The sequence below is a fragment of the Quercus robur genome, chromosome 11 (assembly GCF_932294415.1).
Source record: "Quercus robur chromosome 11, dhQueRobu3.1, whole genome shotgun sequence".
NCBI lineage: Eukaryota > Viridiplantae > Streptophyta > Magnoliopsida > Fagales > Fagaceae > Quercus > Quercus robur.
This window is the reverse complement of record NC_065544.1, coordinates 14,708,643-14,722,773: the sequence shown is the minus strand read 5'-3', so window position 1 is coordinate 14,722,773 and position 14,131 is coordinate 14,708,643. Positions and strand designations below refer to the sequence as shown.

The window sequence follows — 14,131 nt, the reverse complement described above, 5'->3', positions numbered from 1 at the left end:
TATTAAACTAGCAAAATTGACTAATATATCTATATATGTGAGGAAAATTTAATGATTTTCAAGCATATATTTAATAATTAAATAAGAAAGTTAATAAAATAAAATAATAACCATGAAAACATTAAAATTTATGATTAATTTTTGAAATAAAGTTGAATATCTTTAAAGGATTTTAATTATAATTTTTTTTCCTTGTAAGAGATTGATAATTTAATTAAATAGAATAAAATTGTGTTAAGTTGTTTTTATAAATAAATAAATAAAAATTGCTAAGGGGTGGACCGCATGGTTCTTGCCACCGGTTCTACATGAACCGTGTAGTCCAACCTCGGTTTTAGGGGTTCATGGAATTGCCACATATGCCCGGTTCTCTATGCTTAAAAAATCGGATTTCAATCCGGTTCTCAGTTTTCATGATCCAACCTCTCAGTCCAGTCCGAGTCTGAGAACCTTGACAAAAACAAACGACCATGGATCCAAAGACTGCAAACAACCCTTCTGTGTTGGGGTATATCATTTGTTGGTTATAATTGGGCACATGACATGACAGAATTTAAATTTCTGTGAAATAAAGTCCCTTTTTTTGGGTGTATTAAGAATAAGGCTATAAACAAGTCAAACTGAATTGAGCATTAAAAATTTACAATTGGTTCATTTATATTTATTTCAAAAGCTCAAACTCATTGTCAAGCTAGATTATACTCCAACTTGGTTCATTTTCTTGTCGAACGATCTCAAACTTATTCATGAACTAATTGAGTTATTTAGGTTTTCTATTTCCCATAAATGTAAACACCGCGACTACTTTTGAGAAGTAGATAGAATGATTGTTGACATTCATAGTAACATATGATAATACTTTCTTTTTAAGAGGATTATTAATATTCAACTAATGGATCCATGTTTCGACTTTTGTGTATTTTTATTTAGTTTCAACTTTTGAGCATTTTTATTTAGTTCAATCGTACTCACAGTATGTCAGCTGCAATAGACAAGGTTTCAAATTTAGGACAAAGCAGAACAAAGGAAGAAGGCACAATAATTTGAAGAATAAAGATTTGGAGATGAACTCGACAAAATTGCTTAGGTTTGTAACACTCTGTATAGCAAAAAATAGATTCACAGAATCTGGACTTGACAGAATTGGAATGCAGAATGAGTCGCACATATACAACAACCGAGAAAGTAGGAACCAGAAAGAACCCACATAATAAACATCCTAAATTGAGAAGAATGAGGTTCATATCAGTGAAAATAACAAGTCCAGCATCACAGATCTCACTTTTTGAGAGAATGAAGTACAAAAATGGAAGAAAACTGCTGATTCATTTTTAAATACTCATAATCCAGTAACATATAAAAACATGTCACACCACTTGGTAATTGTCTGTAATCAACTGTGTTCTTTGAGCAAACTTGGGAGGGGCTCCACCCTTGATGGGGATGACATTCAAAACCTGCACAAGGAATTTATATTTGAAAAGTTCATAAAGGGCCTCAAATGTAAAGAAGAATAGGTGATGGGCAGTAATGAAATCAACAAATCAAAAGAAAACCACTAGCATATATACATAGACACTTTGTGGAGATATGGCTCCAACTTTTCCTTAATAGCATCTAAAAGTACATATCTATTGCCCCAAATAGTACTTCAAAGAGAAATGAAAAAGCAAATGAAAAAACGAAGCTATCCACGCAAATGGTGCCATTTCTCATAATGGCACCGTTGAAAATAAAGATCTACAAGAAACTCATTGAGAACATATATGTTGAGGTTGAAATTTCATGCAACAAAGAATTTACATATAGTTCTAATTTCACTGATGCAAGATGGTCTTCAATAAAGAGAAACTGAATCTTTTAATTTTCACTCAGAGAGTTCAGAAGAGGTTCAGCCGTATATTTGCATCAGACCAGAGATTCATGAAATAAAACCAGATGATTTATATACAAAGTACTTTTACAAAGGCCTACCAGTGTGTACTGACTAAGATTGATCCAATAGAAAAGGTCATCTAAAAGATCAGATGTAGCAATGACCATGACTAAAACCATACCAAATCGGAACATCAAATAAAAAGGAAAGGCAAACCTTCAGGTCACTGAATGTATTTGTAGCTGAGAATTGCACAGAAATGGGGAAAAACACAGATGAATCTGCTGGGGGAACGACAAATTCCATCGATCCACTGTCAATGATTCAATAATGAGATAGAACAAACCATAAGTACCAGTATATAAGATATCCATAACATGGATTTTTTTTAAAAACATGGGAAGTTTTGAAGAGAAGAAAGGCATCCGAGGTTTACAGACCTGCGGTTTGAGTCATCAATAAGAAGAACAGACCATTCCAAAATGGAATTTCTTGAGTCATACCTGCAAGTCAAAAGCGATGAATACATGATGCTTCATTTGAAGAAATACATAAAGTAATTATAGCAAATAAAGGAAAGGAAAATAAATATGTTACAATGTTTTGAATCCACCTAATGATTAAAAAATTATACAATTTTAACAATATTTTCTCAATCTGATGTAACAAAAGAAGATTTTGGCATTGGACGATATTTCGTGTCAATCAAATCTCTACTACCATAATTATGAATTTTGAACATTCTTGTAAAACCTACAAGTATTTCATAGCATTCAAACTCGTGGCACACATTGCATAATACTAGATGACAACGAAACCTTTAGTCAAGGAATCCATAACCTATAAGTTATAGTAACCCTCGACAATTATTTATAAACTAGAATACAATCTATTAAAAAAAAAAAATTGAATTTCTCACCTCCATTCACCATCAACCTGTCTGACATTAGGTGCCTCTCGAAGAGCTGGAAGAGGTACCGAGATCACAACGTTTCGCAGATCAAACACTGATGAAGCTTCATATTCAATGCTGACATAAGTTTCATTTCCAGAAACAGAGGGCCAGCAGTTGACTGCAACATACACCGATTCATGTAAACATTTAAAGCATACAACACAAATAATACACAAAGAAGATGAAAAGTGTAAGATTTGAACCCACTCGTCAATGGCACAATCGACTCATCTGTGGTTTGCATTCTCCACTTCAAAAGACCAACACCTCCTGCATCACCACTCTGACCAGTGGGGAAAGGCCTATTGGGGTCCTTAAGGCCTAAAATATTTTCATTGGAAAATAATTCTTTGTTCATATTAGGATGCGTTTTGAAAAGGATGCCTGGATTCCCACCAGTTTCAATCTGTAAAATAAGGCATGAAAAAACATAAATGCAATGAAGAAAAAGTGTAATGCCAACCACTGCTTGTTCACATAATGAACCAGAAACAGATTCTTAAAACAGATATAGCAGAAAACACATTACAAATTAACATCTGGAAATAAAATGCAACTATAGAAGTTTCTCATGATGAGGACCATATAGTGTTTAAAATACAAACCAAAAGTATACCCAATTTCCTATTACTGGTGATTGTTTCTACTTTTAGTCATTTGAGGAAGTTTCATGCTTAAGTTAATTTCACTATAAACAATAAGGAAAACATTTGGCTCAAAACATGTTTGGAGCTATTTTTTTCCCAACCCACTATGTAGCTATTGAAGAGACCATCCGTGTGTAATTTTAGTCACATGACTTTGTTAATGAGTCATGTGACTTGTTTAAAACATACACATAAATAGACTTATAAATCGCCACATAATGGGTTGGAGAATACAGCTCCAAACATTTTTGGAGCCAAACTTTGTTCAAACAATAATATTACAGTAACAGAATACTAAGATAATGAACACAGGCATCCATAAACACACAAACACTGAGACAGACACACACACACAGAGTACCTGAACTTGGATATGCCCATCTTCTTGGTTAAGAATTTGGAGTCCCAATGTTCCCTGCACATCAAAGTTACTGACTCCACCATCTCGTTTCAGTGTCACATTGAGTTTCTCCTCAACAGTCAAAGTGATGGGATCAGTTAGTGGTGGAGCAGCTGATCTGGACTGACTAGCTTTCGGCTGCACATCCTCAAGAATGACTTCACCTTCTGCTTTCAAAGATTCCAAGAACTGGTTTGTCTTTTGAGATTTACCAAGCTGCATGCCAAAACCTTTTGGAGGAGCAGTTGCTGATGAAGGTGGACGGCCTAAGGGTTGGGGAAGACATTGACAGAAGTATTCTAATTAAACTCATAAATATGCATCCAACCTAAAAATAATAATGATAAAAAAGATTCCAGAAAAGGTAGACCTAAGATCACAAAGAGAAGCCAATGGAAACATTAAGATCACAGTGAAAAAATGTACTCGGATCAAAATCCTTGCTTCTAGAGGTTAATGCATACCTAATATTTTAGATGAACAAAGTAAGAACTACTTGTTTACAACATATACTGATAGGTGACCCACACAAACTTAAGCATGTACCACACATTAACACCATCCCCAACTGATAAAAAGTGGGGCGTTTTTGTAGAATTCATGCAGACAAATAAGCACAAACCTTTTGACTTGGTAGAAAAGGATTCGATATCAGTGCTCAATCCAAACCCAGAACCACTTCCAAAACCACCACCACCACCGCCAGATATGCTCATATCACTAAAGTTATTCTCAATCCTTCCAGAGCCCATCGACTGTAAAGACATAAACCCTCCCTTATCACCTCTGCCCTTCTCAATCTGCAGAATATGTACAAGAATCTTATAAGGGACGGATCTAATCAAAAAAGGAAATTAATAGAAGGAAGATAATTAGGACAAAAACCTACCTTGCTTTTGTCAATCTCACTGGCTTTGCGCTTCATAACATCCTTAGTTTCATTAATCTTGCTCTGCAATACCAGCTTGTGCAACTTCTCTTCATGACTCTCCATCTCACAGTACTGCTTAACCTGTGCAACAGTTACATTTTCCTTGTGCCCAAGAGAGATGACTTCATCAAAAGCAAAAATCAGCTCAAAAGCTGTCTTGCATATACCCTCTTCATCTAGAGAATAAGAATATTCAGGTACCTAAATATTTTTAAGGAATAAACTCAATTCCTCTGTCAACATTTTTTACATCAATCTATTTTATTAGCATCTCAGATGTAAATTTCTTAAAAAACAATCAGCATGCCACAGAAACCTCACTTCTGAAATTGTAAAAAATTGGAAGTGAAGTTTCTGTGGCATGCCGGAAGAGATGAAAATACACAAGGCTCAAGGGAAATAAAATGCAGGGAGAAAATAAGTCTAGAATAATGGTCTAAATTCAATTAAGGACCATTTAGGGTCTCTAATGGTCTAGTGTAATTAATAGTCTCAGAATATCATTATTTTTCTCTGAGATAGTTTTCCCCTGATACAGATTTGTTTATGATTTCAAATATTGTATATTCATGTTAGGGGCAATCTAGAAAGTTTAGGTTTCTATGGGTGGCCTATCAATGCAACCATGGGGAAAGGGCCAAATTATATTGATGAGACTAACAGTCCCTAAAATGAAGGGGAAAAAAAAAGGTATGCATCACACACTTGTGAAGGAATGAGAGGTATGAACATGCCAGGCACAAAAAAGGATCAAGAGAAGCAAATCCCTACATCCATGCTATGATGAAAGTAATCTTAGAATTTTTTTTTTTTTTTTTAAAGTTTAATTTTAGGAAATTGAAAGATAATAATAAACCGTCAAGAAAAGGATACAAGCTTAGAGAGCATCCTCAAAGTCTCCAAGTCTTCAAGGATGTTGCTCTGTTTGTTTGTCACAAGCAGCAAGTACAAAGCCTCGATGGGCTGGTACACATAGCGCACATTTTCTGTCTCAATATATGTATGCTGTTTTCCTGTTCCTACCAACTTGGGAAAAGCTGCAAGAAGGCCCTCAATTCTAATACGAGACATATCCACAAACTGCCTAGAAACCAGCACTGCCAAAAAATAAAATTATGTAAGAATAAACATTAATAAAATAAAAGTAGAAAGATAAATGCTCAGCGGGCTAATCAGGGTCAGTCATATGTATTCTTTTCTACCATTCTATTTTGTCCAAAGTTATACTCTCAGTTACTTCCTTTTTTTTTTTCTTTTTTTTTTTTTGATGACATAGGAGAACTTCACTTATAGATTAGTTGCACCTCGCAAAGCATACTTCCTTAATTGTTATGTCCTTTTTTACTACTTCTACTAATGCTTCATGAGATGCATCATAGAAACATTATAAATCAATGTGAATGATTGGGGAGATGTATATTTAAAGTGTCATAAAATAAAATATAAAAAAAACCATAATATAATTTATGAGTTTTTTTTTTTTTTTTTTAATAAGTAAAAAAAAAAAGTGTTAAGTGTAAGTAACAAGTAAAGACTCACCTTTACCAGACTTGCCTACAATGGAAGCAGCGAGAACAACCTATATCACAGATAAAAGGTGATTTAGAAGCACTATCACAAACAATTAAACAAGTAAAGAAATCAAAAAATTCCTACAGGTTATACATTAAGATTATAAGATTCGAAAAATAAATAAAATAACGTGGCAAAAATGAATTAAACAGCAGCCAAGCTGAGTCCAGTCCTGAATAAACAGTCTTGCAGAATGCTTTAAGAAGACAAAATAACAGCAGGCTACTTCTCATATTAGAGCAAGTTCATGACTTCTCACTCCATGTAGGAACATAGTTGATATAAATGATAAAAGCTAATATCTTGGGATAGAGCAAGCTTAAAATATAAAAACTGCAGTAACGTGGTCTTTGCCTTTTATTTTCAATAAAGGAACTAGAGCATTACATTTGTACATATAAGGTGCAGTAAAGAAAATTGGACATCCTTCCTTTGTACACAGTATGTCTAACTTGAATATTATATATACACACATTCAATCTATTTATTTATCGATAATATCTCGAGTTTGTATAAGGGCCAGATATGGCACACTTAATCAACCACTTGCAATTCTGGTAGTAATATCAATCTAATGTCACTAATTCAAATTTCCCCTCCCCCCTCTCCTAGGGGACAAAACTTGCATATAAAATTTTAACAAAATAAAAAAGTATATATTTTTTTGGTAACAGCAAAGGCTACTTTAATTAAATAAAACATTCAAGTATCCTTTATCAGTATATCATGAATTTTTCATTACTTTTTTGATAAATCCAGATCACATATTACTATATGAACTCACACAACTATCAATCAATCACGACATTAAAGATCATGCATAGTTTTGTGGCAACACAAATATTTATTAACATCAAGATTCAGGTATTCAAAAATTCAACAACATTCAAGAAAGCGCCAATGAAATGTTCTGTAAAGAGATTTGACTCATAACAAGTACTGAATTATTGTAAATGACTAATTTTAAACCCCACAATTTCATTCAGAACACACATAAGAAAAGGAAAAAACTAGCAAAAAAGAGAGCCAAAAAAGGATCTTTCATGTATAATCTTGCATAATCTCAAATGTATCAATTCCAATACATAGACCAAATAATACAATGCAAGCAAAAGTTTCTAGATTGAATGAGATATACAGTATATGAGAAAAGTACACCAAGAGAGGTCAAAGCCTTTACCATCTTGATTTATCGAGAAATAAGAACCAGCAACCACCAATTGAAAAAGGCAGCGATAAAGGTTATATCAAGCACCTACAAAATGAAAAATCCGGTTAACACCATAAATAAGAAGTTCAACCAAGAATAACCCAAATAATATAATGAAACACACACACACACACACACTCAACTCAACCATTTTTGAATTGGAATTGAAACCCACATTCCAATTCCGCTGTCTAATTCTTTATTCATCATTGAATTTATTACAAATAATACAATTCCATAAACCCACAAATGAAACAGATTTCACAACACACCAAACTGGGAATTCCAAATCAAACCCAGAGTACTTTGCAACTATTCACAATCTTCAGAGAATTGCAACATTGCAATTTTCAGGTAATGGGATCTTAGACTCACAGTACAATTTCCATATACAGAGCCTCAATGAAAGAAATTTTCCTAGGAAACAAACAAAGCCTAACACATATTTAAGAGATCTATGCAACGCCAATCTCAGATCTGCAAATCTAAATTCACAACATGTAACAAAAAAAAAACACACACACACACACACACACAGAAAGAATCACTAGAAACTAATTCAATCACTAACGAAACAAATAAAAAAAAGGAGTCTTAGATCTGAGTTTGAGGAAATCTCACTCCAACAGAAGCTAAATCAAAGTCTGAGCTTATTCTAAAAAGTAACCAAACAGAGAATTTCGGTTTTCTCACTTTTATTTTTTTTTCTAATGTTTTCTCTCGAATTCTCGGGAACCAAACAGAGAGAGAAATTGAAGTGAGAAATGGAGAAATAAAAGAGAGAGACGGCTGAGATTTGATCTAAGAAAGAGCTTACCTCGAATCGATCTGGAGCAAAGAGAGATGGTTGAGAGACTCTAAGAGTTTCTTCTTAGCAATCGGAAGTAATGATAACGAGCTCGACTCGACTCAAGAAGGAATTTAATTTTTAGAGGAAGATGGTGACGTGGCAATTACTCTTCGTTGAATATCAATTATGAAACGAGTTGCCGTTTAGTGAAAAAAGGTTTTTCTTTTTATTTTTTTTTTCTTTTTCCTGTTATGCTATTTTAAAAATATACTAGTATTATACCTGTGCTGTGCGACGTAGGATTTATTCTAAATTCATATGTAAATAGTTTTTTAAAAAATTAATTTACTTAAAATTAGATAATGGAATAGATAATAAAAATAAATTAATATTTTATTTTTAAGTTATATAATTGATGCATATTGTGTGAAACTAAGGTATCATAAAATGCATATATATATTTTTATATATATACTAGTTATAACCCGTGCATTGCATGATTTTATGAAAAAGCTTATAAAATAAATGTATAAATAATTATATATTTTAATAGATTCAATAAAGATAAAAGAAAATATTATCAAGTGTAAATAATTATCTCACTAATATAAGGGGTAATATTTCTTCCTAAAACTAAATTAAATTGATAATTCCAAATTGAATTTTAAATTAATAATTATTAAAAAAAAACGTACTAAAAAATTGATAAATCTAAATTAATATAATCTTGATAATATTATAAATTAAAATTAAAGTTGATAATTCAAGAATACATGTGTAGAACATCTTGATAATTTGATGTAACACAAAAATCAAATAAGAAAATTGTTAAAATTAATCTATTAATTCTAACCATATTTAATCATTAATTCTAAGACCCTAACCCTAAGCATATAAATTAGATCAAAGCTAAGAAAATTAGTTTAAACAAAAGGCAACCAATACACAAAATCTAATTAATTTAATAAAAACAAAGAAGAAGCCTTTAGAAACTTGACAGTATTTTCGAATGTTTTGAATTCATTAATTAAAATCACATGAAGACAAAAAACCAATAATAACACTAAAGAAAATAAACAAAATGAAAATAATAATAATAATAAAAGAAGAAAGAATGCATACCTATATTGTCATGGGATTTAGACATTCATATATTGAAATAAACTTCACTCCAAAAAGGATATATAGGGTTATATATATTGGTAGAGTTCCATTTGAAATATAATTCATTTAAATCTTATTGAAATTAAAGATATCTAATCAATGTGTTTGTTTTTATCCCATCAAAATTGGAATTAAAAAAAGGTCATATGAAAAAAAAAAAAAAAAAGTGAGTTGATTCAACATAACGTAACATATAAAAAATTAAAAATTTAAAAAAAAATTTAAAAAGAGAGAAAGAGAACGTGGTTGATAACTATAAGGAATTTTAATATATATATATATATATATATATATATATATATAAAAGATTTCTTCCTAAAACTAAATTAAATTGATAATTCTAAATTGAATTTTAAATTGATAATTATTTTTTTTTAAAAGTACTAAAAATTTGATAAATCCAAAATTAATATAATCTTGATAATATTATAAATTAAAATTACTAATTTAAGAAATATGTCCTAACAAATAAAAAATAATTTTAATTAGATGATAAATATTATCTAAATTAAATTTTTGTATGTTTAATATTATCCCTTAATTTAAGAAATATGTCCTAACCAAAAAAATAATGTTAATCTAATTTTATTTAATGATAAGAATAAATTAGAGTTTTGGTAGTATACTATTTTTTTTTTAGTTCTTTAAAAATCTAAAATTTTAATAAAATTTCTACAATTTGGTGAAACCACGTAGCACAACTACGGTGTTTAAGCCCAACTTTTATTATATATATAATATAATATAATATGATATGATATTGAGCTTAAGTCTCAATTAACCACCAACGTATATTTAAATAGAAAAATCTTGAATTTAATAATTAAAAACTATCCAAAATAATAATTGAAATCATATTTAAGTGGAAACCTCAATTCAATAATTAAGAACAATCTAAATTATTAAAATAATTTAAAATAATGACAATTTTGCAAAATCAATCTGAAAAATAAACTGACTAAAAAATAAATTATTGAATTCATTAGACCTCTTTTTTTTAGTGTAATATACGTTGCTGCAATTTAAAATGCATTAAACCTTTTTTTTTAGTGTAGTAACTAAAAAATAAGAAGAATTAGATTATACTATGTCTAAGTTGCTGCAATTTAAGATGTATTAGACTTTCTTTTTCTATATAAATGTTTTCTTTTTAAAATCTACTTCTAGGATATAATATATTTTATCTTATAAATAATAACGAAATAAATAATTATTATAATAAGAAAATGAACAAATTGTATCGGTATAATAACTATCAAAACAATCTCACTAGCATTTAGTCTAGTAGTTTGCACATTTTTTATAAAATTTTTTGCATTTTGGTAAAGTCACTTGGCGCAACCACGGCATCTAAGTCTAACTTTTATTATATAATAATATAATATATGATATGATATATAGATAAAACCAAAGCCTTTGACTTTTTGTTGATCACTAACATCACATTTCTACTTACAATAATTATTTGGAAAATGCTAAAACCACATCAACAGTTTGTAAAAATGTTGTAAAATAATTAGTATTTATAGCATTATTCTTATCTTGAAATTACATTAGTAGTTAGCAAATCACTTTTTTTTAGTATATTTTAAATCTTTACGTCCACTTGAACCCAACATTTTTCCTTTTTTGGTTATAGTCCTAATCTCTTAAGTTTCTATGAATTCTATGTTTCCCGTTTTGATGGCTTCAATTTTTTGAATCTATACATATTTTGGGGAAAAAAAAGAAGAAAAAAAAAAAGAGATATTCAGATTGGGAACATAAACATTCAATTAATTATAATTTAGTCTTGTAAGTCTAGAAATTTATTTAGTGCATAGATGCTTGCAAGGCTCAATTTTCTTTTTTGGCTATTGTAAATTAAGCCCATCTTCTTAGATATGTTTCTAACAATGATCTAGGTCTTCTTGAGAAAATAGAAAAAATATATAGTAAAATTTTATGAGAATGTAAATTCATTATAAAGATTTTTTTTTTTTAAAGATAAAAATGATTATATATAATCTAGACATGAAAAAAAAAAAAAAAAGCTTAATTCATTTAAATATTTTATATGGTCTCAAAAGAGAGAAAACATCAATTTTCAATCTAACACAATCAATTTCATTTAATTTGATAAATAAAATTTCTACCATTCTTACCTCTTCTTTCATATTGGAGAGTTGCGGGTACTTGATCTTGATTTAAAACCTCTGTTTTTTTTTTTTTTTTTTGTCAAACACTACACAAATTTGCAATTTTTATTGTCTCACCAACTTACAATTCAAGCCTGTATCTGAAACATTGTTATTTCACTTAAATCGATTAGAACTTTTTTTAATAATATTTAAAAATTAGAAATAGTAAATAAATAGAGTTATTTACAAAATTAAATCATTATATATAATGAGATACATTTTAAAAGATACCACCAAATCCACCACAGTTGTTTAGTACTTATTGATTTTTTGTTATATTATCGTTATATCATCCTTCCAATTGTATTTTCACCTGCAAATAATTTGAAGGATCAATAATGATGAAATTTTCTCATACAAATATTTACCTTCTTTTCAAGAGCATTTCCAGTTCTAACTTCTAATATGTGCATTGCTTTTGCTTTGCATTTACTCCAACCAAATTCTGTTTAAATCTATGAGAGTAAGCTATGTGAACCATATATAAAGCAAGCCATGTGAACCAAAGCCTATATGTAAAAGCAAAGCATGGATCAGAGAAAAAAAAAAAAAAAAAAAAAAAAAAAAAAAAAAGGGGTTAAGATTACAAGAAAAGAAAAAGAAAAAAAAAAGGGGGGATTATGGTGTTGCTGAATCTTTGACTCAAAAAGTTGTACCATTGGTGAATTTTAAGAGAATCTTTGGCTGCATGGGCAGTGATGAACTTATGATTTCAAGTATCAAGCCATTTTCTTTTGATCGATTCTTTTTATTTGACCTCGAGAGTTTAAATGAGAACAATCTTAGAATTGAAGATCTTGGAATTGAAAATATTTTACTGGAGCACTACACAACTAATCTCATAAAGAGTTTAGTTTTACTCAATGATTAAACCATAAGAAGGTAATCTTTTGAAATTCTTATTGATGAGTTTGTTGTTTTATGAGTGTTGTCGGTATGGTGGTTTAAATAAAATTGATAAATATCAGTGATTGATTAAGATTTTGTGTACATCCTAAAAATTGATTAAGCATTAGAGTTTCAAAATTTTATTAAAATTTTTGCAATTTGGTGAAGACACATGGCGCAACTACGGCATCTAAACCCAACTTTTATTATATATAATATGATATGATATAATTTCATGTTTTTCTCATAGGTAAAACTCGATTTTTTGAGAATCAGGGCCCGTTTGGTAGCAGTGTTTAAATATTATTGTTTAGTTTTCAATGTTGTGGAAATATATGTTTGAGTGTTATAAAAATACGTGTCAGAAGTGTTATGATTGTTTAAATATTAAAAACTGTTGTTTAAAAGCCACTACCAAACAAGCCCTAAGTTACCACTTTAAGAGAGACTTAAGTTCCAAATGGCATGTGGGTTACAGATAACTTAACTAACAAAGTTTCTGATGATTGTATAAGAGATCTGAAATTCAATCTCCACCTATTATTTGTAAAGATAGCAAAACGTACACACACAAAAAAGGCCATAAAATCTGAGTGAGAAGTCTCTTACGAGACTTTTTTTTTCATTAAAAAAATTACATGTTTTGGTAAGAAAAAATGGCATACAATTTTTTTTTTCAATGAAAAATGACACAATTTTATGAGAAATACTATAGTTCATAATAAATTCTAAGTGATAAATTATTACTAGTTTTAATTTGAATGCATCACTGAAATTTCTTTCTTACCTATTAGTAACAACCTATTATCTAATATTTGTTATGAAAAAAATATTCTCCAATTTTATTGCAGAGAAACTAAGAAATGTCACATATTACAAATGAAACAACATCATTCAGTACTTCTTCAAACCAAACCTGAAACTCCTCAAAGAGCTTTCCTTCCTTGCTAAATAATGAAATATTTTTGGTTAAAATAAACATATTCATTTTTTTTGGAGTAAATAAACATCGTTTGATGCAAAATAAGCTCTTGTTAAGCTCAATCAAGTTTCCATTAACAATGAATTCTTGTCTACTCAACCAGTGAAGTCTTTAGTTCTTGAAAAAAGAGTTTGGGTTCAAATCTATTTACATAAAAAAGAAACTTATTGATATCTTGACATAGTAATAAAAAGTAGGTATTATGAAAAGTGAGTAAGTAACGATATGGGTTTCAAATCTTATTGTGTTAATAAATTAAAAAAAAAAAAAAAAAAAAGAAAACAGGTGCTCGCTAACATCAAATAAAAACATTCCATTTGCAAAATAAAAAGAATATTCCCGTTTGGATAAAAAAAAATTCTATGGTGATGACCATTCATGGTGCTTGTCATAAGATATTAATGGTCATACTCGAGTGCTTGATCATCGCTTGGACTATGGTGGAGATCACTGTATTTGGATGGCACAAGATGATGGATTCTACTAATATCAAATAAAACATAATGACAACGTCAAGCAACATGATTAGGAAATAT

At 29.8% G+C, this 14,131-nt stretch overlaps 1 protein-coding gene across 2 annotated transcripts; it reads right to left on the bottom strand.

Moving 5' to 3' along the window:
* Positions 1 to 1,065: 1,065 nt before the first annotated feature.
* On the bottom strand, positions 1,066 to 8,559 carry LOC126705349 (coatomer subunit delta-like). Of its 2 annotated transcripts, none has more exons than XM_050404298.1 (12): positions 8,409 to 8,559; positions 7,562 to 7,636; positions 6,349 to 6,388; positions 5,683 to 5,906; positions 4,768 to 5,010; positions 4,501 to 4,678; positions 3,840 to 4,144; positions 3,039 to 3,237; positions 2,796 to 2,949; positions 2,317 to 2,379; positions 2,093 to 2,189; positions 1,066 to 1,457 (listed from the first exon to the last, which is right to left on the bottom strand). In XM_050404298.1, the coding sequence occupies exons 2-12, from the start codon at positions 7,562 to 7,564 to the stop codon at positions 1,368 to 1,370; spliced, it is 1,596 nt and encodes a 531-aa protein (XP_050260255.1). In that variant the 5' UTR covers positions 7,565 to 7,636; positions 8,409 to 8,559; the 3' UTR covers positions 1,066 to 1,367. The 2 variants fall into 2 exon arrangements, with proteins under 2 accessions (XP_050260255.1, XP_050260256.1); XM_050404299.1 differs by lacking the exon at positions 8,409 to 8,559 and adding an exon at positions 8,213 to 8,235.
* Between the last annotated feature and the right edge of the window lie 5,572 nt (positions 8,560 to 14,131).

Bases quoted from the DNA above. Each gene is read 5' to 3' on its own strand.
- LOC126705349 (XM_050404298.1), bottom strand. The intron at 5,907-6,348 runs GTGAGTCTTTAC...ATTTTTTGGCAG, and splicing joins TGTAGGCAAGTCTGGTAAAG to TGCTGGTTTCTAGGCAGTTT. The intron at 3,238-3,839 runs GTACTCTGTGTG...CTTATTTTACAG, and splicing joins ATGGGCATATCCAAGTTCAG to ATTGAAACTGGTGGGAATCC.